The 23971-nt window shown below is 40.5% G+C and overlaps 4 protein-coding genes across 6 annotated transcripts; 1 reads left to right on the plus strand and 3 right to left on the minus strand.

The window, feature by feature from the left end:
- Window positions 1-496: 496 nt before the first annotated feature.
- On the minus strand, window positions 497-6076 carry LOC131466616 (protein N-terminal asparagine amidohydrolase-like). 2 transcript variants are annotated; one of them, XM_058639994.1, is made up of 10 exons: window positions 5965-6076; window positions 3206-3308; window positions 3026-3091; window positions 2795-2903; window positions 2627-2700; window positions 2476-2529; window positions 2337-2390; window positions 2143-2240; window positions 1664-1777; window positions 497-1532 (listed from the first exon to the last, which is right to left on the minus strand). In XM_058639994.1, exons 1-10 carry the CDS (start codon window positions 5968-5970, stop codon window positions 1362-1364), a joined length of 849 nt encoding a protein of 282 aa, XP_058495977.1. In that variant the 5' UTR covers window positions 5971-6076; the 3' UTR covers window positions 497-1361. The 2 variants fall into 2 exon arrangements, with proteins under 2 accessions (XP_058495977.1, XP_058495976.1); XM_058639993.1 differs by lacking the exon at window positions 5965-6076 and adding an exon at window positions 4192-4419.
- Window positions 5258-23286, plus strand: LOC131466615 (probable ATP-dependent RNA helicase DDX17). 2 transcript variants are annotated; one of them, XM_058639992.1, is made up of 13 exons: window positions 5258-5375; window positions 14592-14751; window positions 14859-14955; window positions 15116-15249; window positions 15504-15569; window positions 15712-15853; window positions 16343-16503; window positions 17343-17515; window positions 17634-17744; window positions 17830-17891; window positions 18171-18230; window positions 21299-21535; window positions 21636-23286. In XM_058639992.1, exons 1-13 carry the CDS (start codon window positions 5329-5331, stop codon window positions 22118-22120), a joined length of 1935 nt encoding a protein of 644 aa, XP_058495975.1. In that variant the 5' UTR covers window positions 5258-5328; the 3' UTR covers window positions 22121-23286. The 2 variants fall into 2 exon arrangements, with proteins under 2 accessions (XP_058495975.1, XP_058495973.1); XM_058639990.1 differs by lacking the exon at window positions 5258-5375 and adding an exon at window positions 13705-13992.
- Window positions 5986-9031, minus strand: LOC131466619 (mpv17-like protein). The gene is made up of 4 exons (XM_058639998.1): window positions 8548-9031; window positions 7205-7275; window positions 6437-6466; window positions 5986-6231 (listed from the first exon to the last, which is right to left on the minus strand). Exons 1-4 carry the CDS (start codon window positions 8837-8839, stop codon window positions 5986-5988), a joined length of 639 nt encoding a protein of 212 aa, XP_058495981.1. The 5' UTR covers window positions 8840-9031.
- Window positions 9584-13526, minus strand: LOC131466617 (protein N-terminal asparagine amidohydrolase-like). The gene is made up of 10 exons (XM_058639995.1): window positions 13297-13526; window positions 12782-12884; window positions 12602-12667; window positions 12352-12460; window positions 12184-12257; window positions 12033-12086; window positions 11894-11947; window positions 11700-11797; window positions 11229-11342; window positions 9584-11064 (listed from the first exon to the last, which is right to left on the minus strand). Exons 1-10 carry the CDS (start codon window positions 13375-13377, stop codon window positions 10894-10896), a joined length of 924 nt encoding a protein of 307 aa, XP_058495978.1. The 5' UTR covers window positions 13378-13526; the 3' UTR covers window positions 9584-10893.
- Window positions 23287-23971: the final 685 nt, after the last annotated feature.

Genomic DNA, 23971 nt, shown 5'->3' on the forward strand with positions numbered 1-23971 from the left:
TGCCACAGCAACACAAAACATTACACAAAACTGCATAAAACGTGACTCAAAGCTTTATTCAAAACTTTACACAAAACAAACATTAACGACACTTCCACAGCACAAAATGGACTCCTTGTGGTCCTCTATCAATAAGTGTTTTACATTTCAGTAATGTGTGTTTTTGATTGAATGATATTTCTGCCCCTGTTCTCTCTTCTGTCTCTACCTCACCTCCCTCTTATCCTTTGTCTCCCCCCCTTTCTTCCTTTCACCCCAACCGGTCGAGGCAGATGGCTGCACATCTTTGAGTCTGGTTCTGTCAGAGATTTCTTTCTGTTAAAAGGGATTTTTTTCTCTCTAGTGTTTGCTCATAGTGTGAACTGTTATGTTTTCTCTTCTCCCTAATAATAATAATAATATTATTATTATTATTATAATAAAGTTTGTATTTTGCCTTACTTTGTACAGAGAGCTGAGATTTTGCATTTTGTGATTTGGCGCTATACAAATAAAGTTTAATTGAATTGAGGACATTTATCACAGCAAAGTCAAAGTTTATGTGTCCAAACATTGAGTAAACATTAATGTAACCAGCTGAGTGAGAGTAGTCAGTGTTACCAACATCTTTGTACCAGCATGTCATCATGCTCTTTCCCCACAGACTCCATTCACTCAACAAGTGAAACTCGATTTACTGCATTCTATTTAATGACAGATACAGAGTTGCACTGAATGCTTTAAGCACCATGCAACCTTTACAATATGCACAATTCATTAAAAGCCATCAACTGTTTGGAACAGAAAAAAAAGGCTGTTTTTTGAACACATGCAATTTTCTGAAACATACACATTCATAGCCAAGTACACAGCATTATATACAACATCTATTGTATGTTTGTGAATCAAATTCCACTTATTACAAAGTGCAATTGGAAGAAAAAATAAACTTTTTTTTTTTTCCCCAACTCCTGATGATGCAGTTAATCTGTTTTAACCAAGGTGCAAAAAAAGTTCCCCACTATTTCTAAGAGCCACGGAGATGTTTATCTGTAACCGCTTCAGCCTATTAAGTACAACTCATGCATATTTTTCCCAAGTAGAAACATTCATTTTCCTTTCTTAATTTCAGACTTGGATAAGGATCAGTGCTTTGATATAGATCTTAACATACAGCAACACTGCAAGAAGTATAAGGTGCAGACTTTGAACCACCTTGCGCTCTTAAGACACAATGAATAATAATGATAATAATAATAAAAAGACGTGGTCGTAATAAAAAGGTGGAAGGGACGCAGTGTATCTAAAGCACTGAGAGGCAAAAAGCAGTCTGGTTCCGTGTTAAGGTTAAAAAAGAAAAAAAAAAGAATAGGATCAGGCCTCTACGAGTGGATCATCCTGTCCCAGTCCCCCGTCTCAGTCCTGTGGTAGAGTTGCGGTTGATCCCCAGGAAACAGGCAGTCAGGGTTGGGGTGCTCTAAAAGGAACCGGATGGTGGACTTCATGTGCTGGACGAAGTGAGGCGGTTCAGCCATGGGAGAGGTGGACAGGTACTGGACAGCAGAGAGACAGACCAGGGTCATTCACTCAGAACAAACCCCCTTCAACAAAATATACAAACTAAAATGTACATGAGGTGAAGTTAAACACCCTTTAAAAAAAGGCAGTTGCTACCAAGATTTACCCTTAAAATCGTGTCATCATTTTGTGACAACAAGAAGGCAATATCCAGATTTGGAGACCACTTGCAGGGCCCAACTTTTACAAGTCCCCGACTTGAGTCGTAGATGTCGGCCATCTACAAGAGAAAAGAAGCTTTTATTAATGATCTTTAGTGTTGGATATAAACGAGACTGTGTCACAAAGTGGATTCAAAATGAATGTGAGAATTGGCTGCTTTTCTTTGTTTTGTATCTTTTGCCGTTTGAATGTCATTGACTGAATTTGTACTCGCAGACGATCAAATGAACATTTTCTTTTAGATACAGTCAAATTATCTAAATTATTTATTCATTTAAATGGAAAAATGTATTCAATTTATGAATAAGGCAAAAAACCATTAGCCGCAGCTCAACTTAAAATGATGATTTGTTACAGGTGAGTGGAATTTGTTTACACACATCCATATGGTTTATACAAAACAAATATTGTATTTGGGAAGACCTGTCCGCCAGTGAAAGTCCGTGCTGATCGCAGCTCCTCTGCAGGTCCTTTATGAGGGAATGATGAAGGGAACACTTCCCCTGTTTTAACATTGACACCTACACACAAACAGACATCGACTCAACATATTAATTGTGGTCACAAGCCATCAGTACATTGCAAGTCTCTTCCTTTTTAACATAGACCACACTTACCTATTCCATACACAATGGGTCTATGAGTCTCATCAACAACAACGTCGTTCAATTCTGCAACAGAGAAAACAAGCATGAATTGGATGATTGTTAGTGTATTTTTAAGCAAAAATGTCAAATAAAAAAGCATCGGCATTACCTGTGATGCAACATGTCTCCAGATGAATTTCCTCTTTCTGTTTCTGAAATGCTGCTGTAAACGGGGAAAGAGACATTTAAGTTTTTGAAAAGTTTAAATGCCGCCAGCGTCAGTTTTAAATGAAATGTATAGTATCTTAAAAGGACTATACCAAGAATGTTATGGCTAAGTTTATGGGATGCGTTTGACTCATCGTTAAACCCCCCGACAAGATGGAGCTCGAGTCTAGGCGACACAAAGCAAAGAAAGAACAAGAGATTTTGAAAAACTTGAACATGACGCACAAATTGCGTGACGTGATACTTGGCGTGTTTCATACCTGCCCTCTTGACTGACATCGCTCAGTGACATGACCGCTTTCACAAGGAGTGGGATTTCAGACCAAGTGCTGGAACCGTCGCAGTGAGCGAGGCAAACGGCTCCACTTCCTGAGAAATAATAATAAAAAACTCCTCAATCATGGCAGCGATCATCAAACTGCACACACACACACACACACACACACACACACACAAACTGAAGGAAAAAAACAAATACAAAGGAACATTACCAGTGTGTCGCAGCACAACCAAATGGCAGGTGGTGGCATCCTCAGATCCAATCACTGAAACACAATCTGAAAAAGGTGTTTAGTGTTATAACCAGGATCCAGAACAGTTAACCTTGCAATGGTAAGACTCCCTCTGTCAAAGATGATTAGTCTCTGAGGAGGACTTGCTTCATTACTCACTGTCTGCTGGTGTTGTTGCAGCAAATTCTCGTTGTTGGACATATAAGAGGCCCTTTGGGTCGACAGCAACAATTGGCTTGGAGTGAAATGTTCTTGCATTTTCCTGTGACATTTGAGTAAAACAAAACAAAACACATTTAACCTTTTAAGCCAGTACACTGGAAGATTCACCAATAACCAACCAGTATAAACCTTGTGATCTCCACTCAGCTTGCAATATATTAGGTACACTTAATACAAGTGTATTGTTGCCCCTTTTTAGCACAAACAATCAAATCATTACATTTAAAATTCAAACATTTGTCAGGGTTTTTGTCTGTAGGTCACCTGCACATAATTTACATATTGTTACACTACTTTTGATGATGATAGGAAAACTTTAGAGCTTGCGTTCCATGCTACAAACGGATCCGGTCCAGCCTACATCCAGGACATGATCAAAACCTACACCCCAGCCCGCCCACTTCGCTCTGCATCGGCAAACCGGCTCGCTGCCCCCTCACTGAGAGGATCGCAGAGGCATTCACAGAACTCGAGACTGTTCACTGTCCTCGCTCCCAAATGGTGGAACGAGCTCCCCATCGACATCCGGACAGCGGAAAGCCTCCACATCTTCCGCCGCCGACTAAAAACACATTTCTTCCGACTCTACCTCGACTAACACGATGACGACAAAAAAAAAAAAAAAAAAATACATCGCACTTCATAGTTTGGTTTACTTGAAGCTCTTTCTTACTTCTAGCTCTTATTTGTACCCACATGTTTAAATGCACTTATTATAAGTCGCTTTGGATAAAAGCATCTGCTAAATGACATGTAAAAAAAAAAATAAAATAAAAAAAAAAAAAAGTAAACTTTGCGTTATCATCTACTTATTTGAAACTCTCCATTTTGTCACGACCCCGCTGACCCTTTTCCTCTTTAGCATTCACTACCAGCTTATCATAAGGTGACGCTAAATTTAGCCACACCTTGTAGAAACAAACCTTGAAATGTGGATATTTGTCGAAAAGATCCGCTGTCGCGTTAAAGCGGTCTACTCCTCTATTTTGGATTAACAAAGGCATTTCATTTCCTCACGCTGGATCCACTCTATAATACGCTGTTTAGCAATAAAAAAACAACTTAATATTTTTACTTCATATCTTTATACAACGCAGAGACAGTACTAACGATAGCACAACTTCCTGGAATTTCTTCTACTAGTGATGTGTCGTTCGTGAACGTTTCGTTCAAAATGAACTAATCTTTTATATGACTCGGGAGTAATGAGTCATCTCAGTAAGTGATTCGTTCATTTTCATGCAGTACCTTCATTCGCCACACGATGGCAGGCAGCTGCATAAGCTCAGCAGGAAAGGAAACAGAAATGATTAGTTCAGGATTCACTCAACTGAGCGAGCGGCCGTCCTTAGGTCACGTGACAGCTACCTAGTCACTGTCGTGCTGTTAAACAACAATGGCAGAGAGGATACAGGACACAAGTCACTTTATTGAGGTGTGTATTTGCTTTCCTAGGGTTTCATATGGTTTGAATTGCTTATGGCATTTTGTTTATTATACTTTGTCAGCTGAAGCAAACCATGTTAAGTGTTTGAGAACCGCGGTCTTTTTTTTTTACAACGCCCACAAGGGGGATACAGCGCCAACCGCTGTAAAAATGAACGAAATGAACGAAATGACTCAAAAAACTTCCCATCACTATCTTCTACTACGGTTTCCTTGAAGAAGAGACACTCACGCTGTGATACACTGCCCCCAATTGTTCACAGGTGGGAGTACATTAGGTCCAATTCACCAAGTGAACGTTTTTACGCAGTGTCGTCTAAAACGAGTGGGGCTACGTATAATTACTAAGTAAACTTACGTCGTTAAAGAGGGCCGGGGAGAAAGGAACGAGGTGAACGGCCTGCGTAGCTCCGTGACGCATACAGCAATTGCTTAATAAAGTCAATATTTAAGCGTTATTTTCTACTGGTGTGCTTGATTTGCTAAGCTAGTTTAGTCAGGCGCATTTTGTAGTAAAACGGTTGCGTTTAATTCGGATATTATTGCAGCAGATAACTTAAGAACAAACCGCGTCAAACGTTAGCTAACGCAGAGTTGAGTGTTGTTTTTCCAACATGAGAGGAGGATCAACCTATGGAGACAGAGACTGTGGACGAGACAGGTAACTTTTGAGTTTATTAAGGCAATGACAAAAAATGTACTTATGACATAATTATTGCTGCATAATATCTCGACCCTACAGGTAGTTTGGCTCGGTGCCATGGTTGTTTTTAGATTGTAGTGAGCAGGAAATCGGTGAAACTCAACGCCTCTTAAGTTGGTTCAATTTCACATTAAAGAGAAACCACACAGTAAAGTATATTGTCACTCTAAAACTGATAAAGGTTAAGTCAAATACAATTACTCTAATTGATTAATCGAGAAAATAATCAACAGATTAATTGATTATGAAAATAATGTCTACAACTTTTACTTTAAAGTGCCTTTGCTGCTGTAACACAGGGAGGACGGCAAGGTGGGACAATGCACTCCAGTATCTTTATTTTGGATTGCAGTACCCGTATTAAACTCTACTTGCATATGTCACATAATTATAGCCCCTTTACATAAATACATTACCAAACAACCTGACAACTTCGACTCACATTTTTAGTTCAATCCCAGTAGGACTTAAAGCTTGACCCCTGCCACTGCTGGTGCAACTTCAACCACAGGCAGGACAACTGTGTGTTCCCTTTTTTTAGTCTCACCTCCATTAAAATCAGTAGTTTTCAGTTCTGTGTAGATTTAGGATCTTCTGTTCCACCTTTGAGAGCCTCGACCGTGACCTCAGCGTCTGCTTTCTCCTCTGAGCGTTCACATTCTTTCTCTTTCGGGGAGAGGATCCAGGCCAGAGCGGCCGCGGCCGTGCCGTCGCCGCTCTGTTGCGAGAAGCACAGGAAGATGGCCCAGACGAAAGCACAGCAGCCGGTGAAAGTAGTCCGCACATACAGAGGCACCAGGGCAAAGTTTAGAAGCTGAGGGACACAGATGGCGATTAGTGTTCATTCATGGCTTTTTACTGTTATTTAGTATTTGCAGTAACATTTAAAATTGTATGAGGATATTAGGTGCAATAACTTGCTCAGAGCTGACAGTTGAGCTCAGGAGATTTTGTTCACAGCAGATAGTTCACAAAATGTTAAGAATGATCATTTATTGACTTGGGATGTTAATGTTTACCTGCATGAGTGGCCAGAACATCAGCCCCGTCTGAGCAGAGAGAGAGAGACAAACGGAAACACACCAGTTTTAAACTTCAAAAACCAAACTGTACATAAACCGTCGGACAGAAAATCAACAAATCCACTATTCATCAATTTATAAGAACAAGCACTTTAAGGATCTGGCTGAGTTAGAAACCAACAACTACCAGGTGGTGTCCAAGGGTTGTTCTAAATCTAAAACTTCACAATAAAAGAAGTAAATATAGTGAACAACTATACAGAGGAAATGAAATTATGTAGAACATAGATCATACAAGTTCAAATAGATCTTTTAAAAAATTACCGAAATATTATTTGATGGCTGAAAACACCAAGAAGCATCCACAAAAGGAAAATGATAGTTATGGAAAATACAGAAAGCAGAGCAAATCAAGCGCTCCCTGAACACTTGTCTGCATGTGGTAAACACAACACAGCTGCTGCTGTTCACTGCACCGTGCAGCTCCAAGTGTCTTGGATACAGTCTTGTCAAAAGAACGCTAGATTCTAACACAAATATATGAATGTGTCAGAGAGAGCAGAAGCTACACTCTGGAGTGTAAAATTATTATTTTTTGTTTAATTCAAGAAATGTTACTGTTCTAATATATTATATCTACAAATTTAGAAATCCCAGCAAATAAGGATTGAATATGGAACATGTAAACTCTTAGCTCAGTCTGGGGTACATTTTAGTGATAAGAGGTTGCTGCGACAGTGACCACCTGTCTCTGCTGCTGCTCACCTTGTATGTATTGAGGAATTTTGCTCTCCAGTCTTCAAAGATGTCCTCTTTTCCCTCCAGGAGACTGACACCTGGGTGACATGTAGGAATTATCCATCAATCAACTGTTAAAGTACAATACTGGCATTAAGTGGAAGTAATTATATATATATATATATATATATATATATATATATATATATACACACAGTGTGCGTTAATGGAATGAGGAGTGGCAATTGTTGCGTCAATTAATTCTTCTTTAGTGTTCCTTCAAGTTAAAATGTGTAATGACTCCTTACCACTATATGAAGGAGGGCCACACAGATTTGTATTTAGAAGTGTAGCCAATTGTGTACATACAGTATTTTCAAAGTGTAAGATTTCATTTTGGGTGACTGATGTAAACTACTTAAGGCTAAACCTAATACCAGATTCATGAGAGCGTAGTAACTATTATTCATCTTCATGTGCCATATTTTGTTTGTTTATGCTGCTGATTGAAATACATTTTATCATTTTATTAGACAGTGTTATGAGTACTGCACACATCTTCATATATACCCTCACTGGCCACTTTATTAGGTACACCTTGGTATGTCATTGAACCTCCTTTCCCTTCAAACCTGCCTTTATGTTTCATGGCACTTTCAACAATGTGCTGGAAACATTCTCCAGTTTAATGCCTTTGGACTTGATGAGCAAATATGCAATAAATCCATCCACCCATCCATTTTCTAACACTTTATCCTCCACATGAGAGTGTGTGTGTGTGTGTGTGTGGGGGGGGGGGGGTGACAGATCACCAGTCCATCGCAGGGCCACATACACAGACCATTCAATCTCACTTACTGTGAGTGTCCAATTGCCTAATCCCCACATCTGCATGTTTTTGGACTTTGGAAGGAAACCTAGAGAAAACCGACACACACACACACACACACACACACACACAGGGAGAACATGCAAACTCGAGAAAGACCCTTATTCTGACCGGGTCACAAACCCGAGTCTTCTTACTGCAAAGGCAAGAGTGCTAACCACTACACCAACTGTGTGGCCCCAAACATGCACCAAATTAATAAAACCAAATAACTCAACACTATTTAGATATCTAAATATCGCTATAAAATGAATAGTTTATTCCCTGCTCAGTTTGCTTAAAACTAAACTGTGTCTTTCATGTGACCTCTGCTCGTCAAGGTTTGTTGGATGACACAGTGAACAACAGCTGATAGTTACACCACGTGACCGGGGCACAAGAGGGCACGCGGGTCACGTTACAAATTGACAGATATGTGATATGTGTGGGAGTTGAGTTAACCGTTTCCTGTCCGCTGCGTCCACGCGGTGTTCACACTCACCTGTGTAGAAAACACTGGTCGCCAGCGGCGCTGCTGTGGTCTGGTCCAGCAGCAGCTTCCTCATCACCATCGCGGCGGAGTTGCCCGGAAACTTCCGCTCCAGCAGGCGCATCCAGAAGAAATTGAAGTTGCCATGGAAACTGAAAGCGACCACGGCGACGTTCCTGGTGTGCGTCCAGTCCATTTTGTCCGTGCGCGAGAACCACTGGTGGACAAAGTCCCCGCCGGCGAACAGGCAGCCGTACATTGAGACGTTGGTGAACCACGGAAACCGACGAAACGCATTTTGCATGTTTTTAAAGATGAATAAAAACGCAAAAATAACCAGTTTATGACTAAAGCTTGTGCTGTAGCGGCTAAATGAATAAATAGGCGGTCGTTAGCGTTGATACAGCTCTGTCGGATTTTCAGCCCAATAAACCGCGATGATTTTACCTGATGATGATAATAAGGAAAAGTCTAAGCTAAGACAGTCTCACGTTTGATGTTTACATGTCGAGTAGAACCAGGCATCAGCGACAACTGTGATCTCTGTCTGTCTGACAGCTACCGGCTCCGTCCAGCGTAAAATCACTACGCCCATTGTGTTTACGTACGTACAAAACGAAAGGCGGAGCAACGCTGACAACCACCACCGGTGACCTGTGGATGTATGATAGCACTGAGCTTTCTCTGGTAATGACCCATTTATTTGACTCAGATGTGTTGGAGCAGGGAGACATCTAAAACATGCAGGGCAGTGGGTTGCCAGGACCAGGATTGAGGAAACACTGCTATAGGGAGGACCACAAAAAACAAACAGATTGGACATGTACTCAAAAACAGGCAGAAACTTGAAAACTAAAAGTCCAGGACTAACTCAATTTTTTGTACATATGTAAAATAGTTCAAAGTTCAAATTGTGAGAAAATTGTTTGTCATTTTAGAGTTGCTGCCACAGCAACACAAAACGTTTCACAAAACAAAGACACAAAAAGACACTGTTCAAACCTCAAAGTTGCTGCCACAGCAACACAAAACATTACACAAAACTGCATAAAACGTGACTCAAAGCTTTATTCAAAACTTTACACAAAACAAACATTAACAACACTTCCACAGCACAAAATGGACTCCTTGTGGTTACATTTCAGTAATGTGTGTTTTTGATTGAATGATATTTCTGCCCCTGTTATCTCTTCTGTCTCTTCCTCACCTCCCTCTTGTCCTTTGTCTCCCCCCCCTTTCTTCCTTTCACCCCAACCGGTCGAGGCAGATGGCCACACATCTTTGAGTCTGGTTCTGTCAGAGATTTCTTCCTGTTAAAGGGATTTTTTTTCTCTCTACTGTTGCCTCTAGTGTTTGCTCATAGTATGAACTGTTATGTTTTCTCTTCTCCCTAATAATAATAATATTATTATTATTATTATAAAGTTTGTTTTTTGCCTTACTTTGTACAGAGAGCTGAGATTTTGCATTTCGTGATTTGGCGCTATACAAATAAAGTTTAATTGAATTGAGGACATTTATCACAGCAAAGTCAAAGTTTATGTGTCCAAACATTGAGTAAACATTAATGTAACCAGCTGAGTGAGAGTAGTCAGCGTTACCAACATCTTTGTACCAGCATGTCATCATGCTCTTTCTCCACAGACTCCATTCACTCAACAAGTGAAACTCGATTTACTGCATTCTATTTAATGACAGATACAGAGTTGCACTGAATGCTTTTAGCACCATGCAACCTTTACAATATGCACAATTCATTAAAAGGCATCAACTGTTTGGAACAGAAAAAAAAGGCTGTTGTAAATTATGAACACATGCAATTTTCTGAAACATACACATTCATAGCCAAGTACACAGCATTATATACAACATCTATTGTATGTGATGGTGAATCAAATTCTACTTATTACAAAGGTGCAATTGGAAGAAAAAATCGCCGAATCGACGATGCAGTTAATCTGTTTTAACCAAGGTGCCAAAATGAAAGTTCCTCACTCTATTTCTAAGAGCCATGGAGATGTTTATCTGTAACCGCTTCAGCCTATTAAGTACAACTCATGCATATTTTTCCCAAGTAGAAACATTCATTTTCCTTTCTTAATTTCAGACTTGGATAAGGATCAGTGCTTTGATATTGATCTTAATATACAGCAACACTGCAAGAAGTATAAGGTGTAGACTTTGAACCACCTTGCACTCTTAAGACACAATGAATAATAATGATAATAATAATTACATTAATAATGATAATAATAAAAAGACGTGGTCGTAATAAAAAGGTGGAAGGGACCCAGTGTATCTAAAGCACTGAGAGGCAAAAAGGTTAAAAAAAAGAAAAAAAAAAATAGGATCAGGCCTCTACGAGTGGATCATCCTGTCCCAGTCCCCCGTCTCAGTCCTGTGGTAGAGTTGCGGTTGATCCCCAGGAAACAGGCAGTCAGGGTTGGGGTGCTCTAAAAGGAACCGGATGGTGGACTTCATGTGCTGGACGAAGTGAGGCGGTTCAGCCATGGGAGAGGTGGACAGGTACTGGACAGCAGAGAGACAGACCAGGGTCATTCACTGTTCTAGAACAGTCATTTTAGGGTCTGTGTCAGAACAAACCCCCGTCAACAAAATATACAAACTAAAATGTATATGAGGTGAAGTTAAACACCCTTTAAAAAAAAAAGGCAGTTGCTACCAAGATTTACCCTTAAAATCGTGTCATCATTTTGTGACAACCAGAAGGCAATATCCAGATTTGGAGACCACTTGCAGGGCCCAACTTTTACAAGTCCCCGACTTGAGTCGTAGATGTCGGCCATCTACGAGAGAAAAGAAGCTTTTATTAATGATCTTTAGTGTTGGATATAAACGAGACTGTGTCACAAAGTGGATTCAAAATGAATGTGAGAATTGGCTGCTTTTCTTTGTTTTGTATCTTTTGCCGTCATCGATTGAATTTGTACTCGCAGACGATCAAATGAACATTTTCTTTTAGATACAGTCAAATTATCTAAATGATTTATTCATTTAAATGGAAAAATGTATTCAATTTATGAATAAGGCAAAAAACCATTAGCCGCAGCTCAACTTAAAATGATGATTTGTTACAGGTGAGTGGAATTTGTTTACACACATCCATATGGTTTATACAAAACAAATATTGTATTTGGGAAGACCTGTCCGCCAGTGAAAGTCCGTGCTGATCGCAGCTCCTCTGCAGGTCCTTTATGAGGGAATGATGAAGGGAACACTTCCCCTGTTTTAACATTGACACCTACACACAAACAGACATCGACTCAACATATTAATTGTGGTCACAAGCCATCAGTACATTGCAAGTCTCTTCCTTTTTAACATAGACCACACTTACCTATTCCATACACAATGGGTCTATGAGTCTCATCAACAACAACGTCGTTCAATTCTACAACAGAGAAAAGAAGCATGAATTGGATGATTGTTAGCGTATTTTTAAGCAAAAATGTCAAATAAAAAAGCATCAGCATTACCTGTGATGCAACATGTCTCCAGATGAATTTCCTCTTTCTGTTTCTGAAATGCTGCTGTAAACGGGGAAAGAGACATTTAAGTTTTTGAAAAGTTTAAATGCCGCCAGCGTCAGTTTTAAATGAAATGTGTAGTATCTTAAAAGGACTATACCAAGAATGTTATGGCTAAGTTTATGGGATGTGTTTGACTCATCGTTAAACCCCCCGGCAAGATGGAGCTCGAGTCTAGGCGACACAAAGCAAAGAAAGAACAAGAGATTTTTAAAAACTTGAACATGACGCACAAATTGCGTGACGTGATACTTGGCGTGTTTCATACCTGCCCTCTTGACTGACATCGCTCAGTGACATGACCGCTTTCACAAGGAGTGGGATTTCAGACCAAGTGCTGGAACCGTCGCAGTGAGCGAGGCAAACGGCTCCACTTCCTGAGAAATAATAATAAAGAAATCCTCAATCATGGCAGAGATTCATCACACTGCACGCACACACACACACACACACACACACACACACACACACATACACACACAAACTGAAGGAAAAAAACAAATACAAAGGAACGTTACCAGTGTGTCGCAGCACAACCAAATGGCAGGTGGTGGCATCATCAGATCCAATCACTGAAACACAATCTGAAAAAGGTGTTTAGTGTTATAACCAGGATCCAGAACAGTTAACCTTGCAATGGTAAGACTCCCTCTGTCAAAGATGATTAGTCTCTGAGGAGGACTTGCTTCATTACTCACTGTCTGCTGGTGTTGTTGCAGCAAATTCTCGTTGTTGGACATATAAGAGGCACTTTGGGTCGACAGCAACAATTGGCTTGGAGTGAAATGTTCTTGCATTTTCCTGTGACATTAAAACAAAAGTAAAACAAAACAATACACATTTAACCTTTTAAGCCAGTACACTGGAAGATTCAGCAATAACCAACCAGTATGAACCTTGTGATCTCCACTCAGCTTGCAATATATTAGGTACACTTAATACAAGTGTATTGTTGCCCCTTTTTAGCACAAACAATCAATTAATTACATTTAAAATTCAAACATTTGTCAGGGTTTTTGTCTGTAGGTCACCTGCACATAATTTACATATTGTTACACTACTTTTGACGATGATAGGACAACTTTGCTTTATCATCTACTTATTTGAAACTCTCCATTTTGTCACGACCTCGCTGACACTTTTCCTCTTTAGCATTCACTACCAGCTTATCATAAGGTGACGCTAAATTTAGCCACACTTTGTAGAAACAAACCTTCAAATGTGGATATTTGTCGAACAGATCCGCTGTCGCGTTAAAGCGGTCTACTTCTCTATTTTGGATTAACAAAGGCATTTCATTTCCTCACGCTGGATCCACTCTATAATACGCTGTTTAGCAATAAAAAAAAATACTTAATATTTTTACTTCATATCTTTATACAACGCAGAGACAGCACTAACGATAGCACAACTTCCTGGAATTTCTTCTACTACGGTTTCCTTGAAGAAGAGACACTCACGCTGTCATACACTGCCCCCAATTGTTTACAGGTGGGAGTACATTAGTTCCAATTCACCAAGTGAACGTTTTTACGCAGTGTCGTCTAAAACGAGTGGGGCTACGTATAATTACTAAGTAAACTTACGTCGTTAAAGAGGGCCGGGGAGAAAGGAACGAGGTGAAAGGAACGAGGTGAACGGCCTGCGTAGCTCCGTGACGCATACAGCAATTGCTTAATAAAGTCAATATTTAAGCGTTATTTTCTACTGGTGTGCTTGATTTGCTAAGCTAGTTTAGTCTCGCGCATTTTGTAGTAAAACGGTTGCGTTTAATTCGGATATTATTGCAGCAGATAACGTAACAACAAACCGCGTCAAACGTTAGCTAACGCAGAGTTGAGTGTTGTTTTTCCAACATGAGAGGGGGATCGTCCTATGGAGACAGAGACAGAGACCGTGGACGAGACAGGTAACTTTTGAGTTTATTGAGGCAATGACAAAAAATGTACTTATGACATAATTATTGCTGCATAATATCTCGACCCTACAGGTAGTTTGGCTCGGTGCCATGGTTGTTTTTAGATTGTAGTGAGCAGGAAATCGGTGAAACTCAACGCCTCTTAAGTTGGTTCACTTTCACAGTAAACAGAGAACATACAGTAAAGTATATTGTCACTCTAAAACTGATAAAGGTTAAGTCAAATATAGTCTGTGGGTGGCGCTTTGTGACACAGGCCCATCAGAATAGCACTTCTGAAAAATGTATAGCCAAAAGCTCTGTACTGGAACTGTTGCACAAATGTGCATTTTCCTCCCATAATCCCCCCAATATGACCATCCTCTTATGCTTATATGTTGTATTATTTTGTCGATCCCAAGTATTTTTTTAATATTTAAAGCTCCAGCTAGAAACCTCTAGTTCCCCCTGTGGATTTCTGAGAAATTACCAAAACAGACTCCACAGTGAGAAACTGTACTTTGTTATTACTGTGTCCGTTATGCTAAATAAATCTACTTGGCAATAAAACTGATACTGATTCTCAAACATTCTTGACCAATATTTCTCAGGCCACGATTTTCGTCCATGAGTGGTCGTGGTGGACCCCCACCAATGAAGTTTGGGAATCCAGGAGAGCGTCTCCGTAAGAAGAGGTGGAACTTGGACGAGCTGCCTAAATTTGAGAAGAACTTTTATGTGGAACACCCTGATCTTCAACGCCTCAGTCAGGTAAATTTTATATTTAATATTGGAATGTATTCAGTAAAATAAATATTTATAGCCATGTACAGCTATGTACTCATTTTTTCCCCCTTATTTTTTTCTGACTTATCCAGTATGAAATGGAAGAGTTTCGCAGGAAGAAGGAGATCACCATCAGAGGCTCTGGCTGTCCAAAACCTGTCTCTGCTTTTCACCATGCGCAGTTTCCTCGTAAGTAAACATTACATAACACACAGTGCATACACTGAGAATTCTTGAACACCTATTTGTTTCCACTGACATTACTGTTTGGGTTGGTCTTTGTTGTTGTTTGTTAAGTAAACCAGTGTTGCTGTCTTTTTTGACTGACTCATAGCAACTTCTTGTACAGAATATGTGATGGATTCGCTGATGCAGCAGAATTTTAAGGAACCCACAGCGATTCAGTGTCAGGGCTTCCCTGTGGCGCTGAGTGGCAGGGACATGGTGGGAATTGCACAGACTGGCTCTGGAAAGACACTGGCTGTAAGTACACATTGGTTAACACAACATGTTTATTACATTAGATACATTTATTGACATTTCACTTAACACATTTTAAGATAGCGAAAGAAACACTGCACATAAATACATACATTATCAAGCTAATTGTACATCAGGAAAAACAGAAGAGTTGCAGAGACAGACTTAAGATAATGTAAAAAAAAAACACTGATTGGAAATGGTGATTTTACCTTGTGTTCTTACAAACTAATAGTCTTTGTGTTCTCTTTCTGCAGTATCTCCTTCCTGCCACTGTTCACATCAACCATCAGCCCTATCTAGAGAGGGGAGATGGTCCAATTGTAAGTACTGTCAACAAATGTGTTACTCTTACCAAGAGAAAAAAAAAAGAAAAAAAAAAAAGGATTTAATCTGAATTATGGAATTGTGTTACGATCATACAGACACTCTTTGAAACCCTTCCCCCTCTTCGTCTTTCCTCAGTGTCTGGTGCTGGCCCCAACCAGAGAGCTGGCCCAGCAGGTTCAGCAGGTTGCTTATGAGTATGGCAAGTCTTCACGTATCAAAAGCACCTGTGTCTATGGTGGAGCACCCAAAGGACCACAAATTCGAGATCTTGAGAGGGGTACATGAACATTCAGTGCATTATTTTTTAGATCCTGTTAAATAGAACAGTGGCAGCACTTCAGTGTGTGTGTTCAGCACATCAGTGTGTTAAGTCCTGCATGATTGGGGTGCATCTCATCCTCATGTGGTTCAAATGAGTATTACAAAAACACTGATTTCATACAGTATATGGAAAGTATTTTTGGCTAAAAAAAAATTCTCTTTTACTTTGTAAATAAAGCACAGAGACATGTATAATTTAGGGAAGAACACCTATATCTTAATATGTATTTGAAATACAAGTTTGTAGAATCTTTAGAGAGTAGAATCTTTTGATGGGATTTCCAAAGCTGTTGATGTTGCCTGTTGGACCTTCAGTAATTGCAGGAAGTCTTGTTTTCTGAACAATTTGACAACAATCAGACCATGATTGTTAGTGTGTTGCTGTGCATGGACACCTGTTAACATGTGAATCTTTTTCCAACATGTTTTTTTTGTACACCTCTAGGTGTTGAGATCTGTATCGCCACACCTGGTCGTCTCATTGACTTCCTGGAGTCAGGGAAGACCAACCTGAACCGCTGCACCTATCTGGTGCTGGACGAGGCTGACCGCATGCTAGACATGGGCTTTGAGCCACAAATTCGCAAGATAGTTGAACAAATCAGGGTAAGAGAGCAGCTTGGTTGCAACAAATATGATTATCTTGACCAGGGCTGCACGATGTATCATAAATCTATTGTTATCGTGATTAAAAACTGAGATAAATGTGTCACCCACATTCTGCCTGGCCGTGTGCCTCCGCAGCAAACAGTGTGCAGCACTTCACTCCTAAAAATTCACATGAATTTCACATGATTCATATTAATGGGCTCAGTGTTTCCGCCATTCGTTTGGAGCAATGCTTGTTTTATTTCAGTCCTGTATCTCATGTGTGAGCACAGACACACACACGGAGTGGAGTGAAAGTTAACTTGGGTAAACGATGAGTTTAAACCGGGCTGAAATATCGCTCGTCTTCTGTGAACCGTGTAACACAGCTGTGCTGCAGACAAACCTAATTATAAAAGGACATTCAATTACCTTTAATGTAACCGAGCGGTTATGAGCACATATACTAAAAATAAAAAAGACATATGTTTATGAACATCCGCCCATCAAACCTAATTATTCGTCACACATTTGTCAGCTTCACTCCTCTTATTCATCATCATTTCCTTTCACCCTGGCCTTCAAAATAAGAGCCACTGGTTTTGCCTACATTACAGCCTCTTATGTAAACCTTTTGCACTTGGGAATAAAATTCCTCAGTTTTAATCTAGTGTATTTTTTTATATTTATAATTTATCTTCATCTTATTGTGTAATATCAATACAAAACAAACACTTTTGTTTCTATCTCTTAATTTATCGGGAGTGATATTGCCACCACAATATTCAGCAATGTTATCACATATTGTGTGAGTTGCTATTATCATGCAGCCCTCATTCTCTCCTTCTGTCGGTCAGCCTGACAGACAGACACTGATGTGGAGTGCAACCTGGCCAAAGGAGGTTCGGCAGCTTGCTGAGGACTTCCTGAGGGATTATGTGCAGATTAATATCGGTGCTCTGGAACTCAGTGCAAACCACAACATCCTGCAGATAGTGGACGTCTGCATGGAGACGGAAAAGGACAACAAGTAAGGATTACACAAATATGTGACCTAATATGTTATGATCATATCGGCAATATCATTGTTACAGAACATGAGCTCATTCTTTGACTCAGCTGAAAGTGAGATCTCTCTCTGTCTACAGACTTCTTCAGCTGATGGAGGAAATTATGGCCGAGAAGGAAAACAAAACCATCATCTTTGTGGAGACCAAGAAGCGTTGTGATGATCTTACCAGGAGAATGAGGCGGGATGGGTAAGAATTACTGATCATGTAATTAATATTTACTTGACAGTAGGTATTCAGTGCTCATTAATAATAAAAAAAATGTGTGTTCCAGATGGCCAGCTATGTGTATTCATGGAGACAAGAGCCAGCCAGAGAGAGACTGGGTACTTACAGGTACAGACACATCTAATGCTGCTTCTGTCCTTGTCAAGCTTGTGTGTTTTCAACAGTATAGAACCATACATTGTAAATTGTCTAAAATAATCAATTGATGTGACTGTAAGAATTTACAAAGCAACATTTAAAATTACTTGTTCATATTTGGTTTGTAAGTCCTTGTATTTAACCCCTCACAGCCCACTTGCAGTAAATCCATGATCTATGCTTTGGGAATCGCTGCCTTAGACTATTTATTTTTGTTAATATTCCTTTTGTTATTTGTTGAATTCACAGAATTTCGGAGTGGTAAAGCACCCATACTCATCGCTACTGATGTCGCCTCCCGTGGTCTGGGTATGTCACCTCTTCTGTTCGGTTAAAAGCTGCATAATCTCCTTTTTTTCCCTCTTCTTTTCCTTTAATATTTTTTTTACTAGAATAACACAAGCAAACAGTCATTTTCTTCATGAATCGTGTAAGCCAGAAAATGTTGGCCAGTGTTTTTCAAACCTCAATACGATGATGATCTCAAATGTCTTAGTTTTGTCCACAGACCAAATTATTTTAATGATTTCTTTGTTAATATGGAGCAAATAAACAAGAGAATATTCACTTTTAATTAGCTGGAAAATCAGAGACCCTAATCCTTTTTAGTATCATTTAATCTACAGGTACTGTAAGAATACTGATCAGTAAACCAGCTGTAACAGCATCTAACGGTTGCTTTTTAATGCTCCATATACAGTTATATACAGTAGATGGCCAATATAATGCAAATAACAAATAATTAAAAAAATACATGCATTTTTAGGTAATGAATCTGTTAAACTGGACATCACACTTTCCAAAAAAAAAAAAAATAGATAAAATGAGTAGTAAGTGATGCATTTAGATCAGCACAGTGTATTTCTTGATGGATTCTGAGTCTGATGAGCGGTAAAGTCCAGTGGGGAGGCTGCAGGTCTTCTGCTCCACTTGGTTTATAGTCTGTTTCTTGTTACTGCAGTGTAAAAAAAAAAAAAAAAAAAAAAAAAAAAGCTTCCTTCATCCGGGGCTCTTTGGCACACTGACTGAGTGGAGGGGTGTGTGGGGCAGATGCTCCTGCACACCTTTTCTCATGTCTCCATTATAGTGTCAGTGCAAATTATCTGATGATTTTTTTTGCTGATATTATACCTTTCATAAAATGATAAATTGTGTTGTTGTTTCATTGAAATTATTCTGCAAAAAAAGGATAGATTAAGTGTCAAATTCTGCAGCAGAATAGCAGCAGCACCAGGAAGGCTAGGCTAGGCTGGCTAAGTTTGACACGTCAGCTGTTAGCAGGAGAAGGGGGATAAGTGAAGTGTCTTTGACTCGCCAAATTTCCTATGACCATATCCTTGTTTTTTTCCCCCTCTTCTCCTCCCAGGGTTTGGCAGCACACGGCAGCTGTATCAGTCTGCGCTGCTGTCACTGCCCCCTCAGTCATGTTAAAGTTGAGGCTTGGCTAGTTTTTGAGGGGGGAAAAAAGGCCCCTCTTGGGTATCTTAAGACTCTGCCCCGACCCAGTACTGTTTGTAAATCCGACGAGCCTTCCTTGGGAGCAGCCTGAGGCGCCTGTTTGTCTGCCCATCAGACAGACAGGAGGGAGATTTAGATGGGCTCGTCTGTATCCAGTCCTGGCCAGGGTCTGAGGAGGGTCCTGCAATGTGGCGAGAGAGCAACAGAACCAGCCGTTTTGTATGTGTGTGCGTGTATGTATGTGCAAGTGTGTGCGCGTGTGTGTGTGTGTGTGTGTCATGAGGCTAAACAGTTCTGCTCCCGTCCGACGTTGCTGGTGTGCGCAGAAAGTGAGGGATGAGTCCCGTCTCCCTCCTCCTCAGCCCCACCCTGTGAACCAGGACTGACTACCTTTGTAAAAACAACATGAAGGGGGTAAGTACCTCACCACCCCTTTCTCTCCTCCTCCATGAGCTCACCATACACTCCCCCTGTACCCATATTATTGCAGCCATTACATATGTATGGATTCTTTGCTTACTGTTTGAGTGAATTAATGTGAATACTGTGGAGGATATGTAGAGCCATGTGGAACGGGGTACATATTTGTTTGCATTTCTATTAAGAATAGTACCAAAATAACAAGCCCATACCATTCCCTTCTCTTGCGGTATGGTAAAATAGTACGGTTGGAGTCGGTTTATCTCCACCTGTACCACTGATTGGGCAACGTCACTCCCTTGCGGTTTAAATATGCCATGGAAGTTGAGGCAAACACCTGCAGTCTATTCTCATACAAAGCTTGACGTCTTGTTGAGACAAACAGCCACAAACGGAGCAGGAAGAGCTGCCGGATGTCCTCTGACTGTCGTCCCACCGGTGCAACGTCACGTGACGCACAGCCCACACCCCAAGTAAAATTGTTCTCAAAAAAACCCAGGACTTTACCATTCCAAAAGGCACTATAATACTATAATATACCATATTATGCTGTATTTCCTTTATGGTACGGGCTGGTCACATATGTGAGCTCACCGGGGCAGGTCAAGACATTGGGGTTGGTGATGAGCATGCGGTTTTTGACTTAAATGATGGCGATTATTGCTATTCAAAGCCACTGATTGTAGGTTGATAAAGATGTTAAGACGCACACACTTCTGTGTACCTCATCACTTGTATAATAAAACAGCTCTGCATGGCTACACGGTCAAAACCTGTGTGCTCAACACCAGCCCCAGTCACCTTTACCTGCCCCAGTGAGCTGTCCTATATATACAGCGTTCAAAATACATTAAATCCCAACAATAAACAAAGAATCCATACATATTAACGGCTGCGGCACGTATGTTAGTGAAAGCTGAGCCCGAGGTGACACAGCTTCCCTCTGTCATGACAGAGGGGAAAGAGAGACGTTTTGTTCAGCAGTTGCTGTCAGAGCCCCACATCTTCTGTAATGAGAAACAGACTCTGTCTTCACCTGTAAACACAATGGTGTGAAGATTAAAAAAAAAAAAAAAATCCAAAACAATGTTTGTTTACACCTGAATGTTGGTGTGTGTGTGAAACCCTGAAGTTAAGTTCCGCTTTGTACTGGATTGGATTTAAAAGTGTTACATTAGCCTTACATAAAAATGAAACCTGGGATATGTGGATTTCAGTGTCGATACAGCAGGTAAGTAACTGTTAAGATTTTTATTTATTTATTTCAATTTCTGAGGTAAAATATTTGCCTTCTTCTAGTATTTATATGTGTATATATATAGAGAGATAGATAGATAGATAGATAGATAGATAGATAGATAGATAGATAGATGTCACCCGTTCTTATACACTGGACTTTGAAAAGCCTTTTTTACAGAAACTGTTTGCGTTGCTTGAGCTCAGCATCTTTTCTCTTTTTTTCTTTACCATCTTAAAACCAATTGTTCTTAACCCAAAAGACGTGGAAGATGTCAAGTTTGTCATCAACTATGATTACCCAAGTTCCTCCGAGGATTACGTCCACCGCATCGGGCGCACGGCCCGCAGTACCAACAAAGGCACTGCCTACACCTTTTTCACCCCTGGGAACATGCGGCAGGCCAGAGACCTGGTACGGGTCTTGGAGGAGGCCCGGCAGGCCATCAACCCAAAACTGCTTCAGCTTGTGGACTCAGGCCGTGGTGGAGGAGGAGGCGGTAAGAGCAGCTGGCTACTTTTTCCCAGGACAGAGTAGACTATGTGGTGATAAAACGGTGATCTACAGAGTTGTAATGCTTTTAAATTTGTTTGCTACAGGTGGAAGAATGCGTTACCGTGGCAGCACCGCCAACAACCCTAACCTAATGTACCAGGATGAGTGTGACCGCCGCCTGCGCTCAGGTGGAGGCGGTGGCGGTGGCAAAGACAACCGCAGCGGCTTCAACCGCACCAACCGCGATGGAGACCGCTCCAGCTCCTCGACCTCCTACAGAGACCGGAGCAGGGATCGCAGAAACGGCTTCAGCTCGGGCTCGGATCAGTACCAGAGTTACAGCAGCGGCGGCTATAACCCCCGCAGCAGTGCCCAGTCCGGAGGCAGCGGAGGTCAGGATCAGTCAAGCCAGCCGCAAGGTCAGTTTGGCCAGCCTCCCCCCCCTTCACCTGCAGGGGGTCCGAAGCCGCTCATGGCGCAGCAGTTTGCTCTGGCTCAGCCGTCACTAATGGGCTTCATGGGGCAATCGCCGTTCCCTTTTTCCTCTCCTCCCCCGCCTACTTCAGGTGCTCCACCTCCTCGAAAGTAGAATTATGAGAAAGGAGCTTTCACATTGGTATAAGGTCCAGCACGGTTCAGGTTCCCTAATGAAAATGTAAACCAGAATAAAACCGTTTGGAACCTGGTAAGTCAGATCCAAAAATGCTTACTTTATTTTCTCCATTCGGCCCATTACGTCACTGTAAGCTGTCAACAAGAGGAAGGTAGAAGGCAAAGGATAGGAAGAACATGCAGAGGTCTCTGGAAAAGACAAAAAAATTAGATTACTCAAAGTGTGCTACAATGCGATCAACTATATCACAGAGCGTTTGTATAAATAACTGGGCCTGAAATGAGCCTCCCCTGTTTCAAAGACCATGTATTGATTAAATGCTCACTGTGGAACGTGGTGAACTTTGGTTCTGCTTAACTTCAGTGAACATGGGAAAACAGGAACCGTGCTGGCGATTGCTGATGTGAAATCACTGTGTGAATTTAGTGCTACTCGTGGTGCTCACTGTGTTATTTTTGGTTTTACTCTTGTTAACTCAAGAGGCAGGGATTTGACAAAGGAGGTAAGGGTTTATACTTTTTATTTTTTTCTTAAATCTTCTATCCGTAGGTAAAGATATCTAGGACTTCTGTACCCTTTTTTCTTCCTCAGTCAAGATAATCACTGCCCAAAGCCAATAAACCCCCCAAAAATGGAAGATTTTTCGCACATACTTGTGCTTTTCTCTGATCTAAGGTTTGCCTTTGATCAGCTGTTCATGTACTCATTCAGGTCCTAAAATCATTTCTTATCGATCATGTCACATTCCAGATTCATATTATTCATATTAGACACTCAGCTGGAGAGGGACAGGGTTTTTTTTTTAAATGTGCTTTTATTTTGGGCTTTGTGTCGTTTTTAACACTGAATTCTCTGCAGTAGTTTGATGCCGTAGAACCACTGTTAGTTTTTAGTGTGATGGACTATGGCGCTTGATTTAGATCCATTTTTTTTTTTTTGCATGCCTTTTACTTTTTCCCCCTTTCCTGCAGCAAGTCAAAATAAATGTCCGTATTTACAGTTTAACTCGCATATTATTTCACTTGGCAGATCAGCTGACAATCTATTTCTCATGCATATCAGTTGTAGTTTTATGCTCGTTTCTCTCTTTCATTCATTGTGCTCTTTTTACACATTTTTAATAAACAAAACAAATCAACAAATCAAGTCTTTTTTTTATTTGTCAAGATTTTTCTTTGTACACCAGGTGGATTTTCCACATAAAAGGCTCCGTTTGCCGTAAATACACATCAGAAGTACATTCTCAGTTTGTACTCAGCAGTATGTATGTGTGACATTTATTGGTAAACATACATGAGGACATAAAGCTTTTATTTATAGTAGGAACATGGATTGAAATGCCCCCCCCCCCCACACACACACACTCAGAATAGATGTCACATCTGCGTTTTGCATCTGTCAAAAATTGAATCCAGTAATTTATTTCTAGTTTTCCCTCAAGTCATCTATTGTGTTGCTCCTTTATGTCAAAAAGAACTAACACGTGAGGCCAGACTGAATGAAATTTAGAATCCTTCCAAATGTGCTTCCTTTAGCAATGATAATAGAAAAATGAGTGCATACCCCCTCACTGCATAGTTAAGTGTAATCATGCTGGGAGCACAGATGTTCAATATTTACAATCTGATCAGGAAACTCATTATTGCTCTTCTGCCAGCTCTGCTGCACATCACTAAGTAACTGTATAGGTACATAAAACGAGTGTTGATTGATGGCACTGTGGTTATGGTATAACACTGGCATCACATGATAAATAATGTGTCATTATGTCAAGTCTTAAATTCATCCCTTTATGGTAAAAAACCCAAAAACATCTCTATTATAGAT

Source organism: Solea solea, chromosome 10 (genome assembly GCF_958295425.1).
Source record: "Solea solea chromosome 10, fSolSol10.1, whole genome shotgun sequence".
NCBI lineage: Eukaryota > Metazoa > Chordata > Actinopteri > Pleuronectiformes > Soleidae > Solea > Solea solea.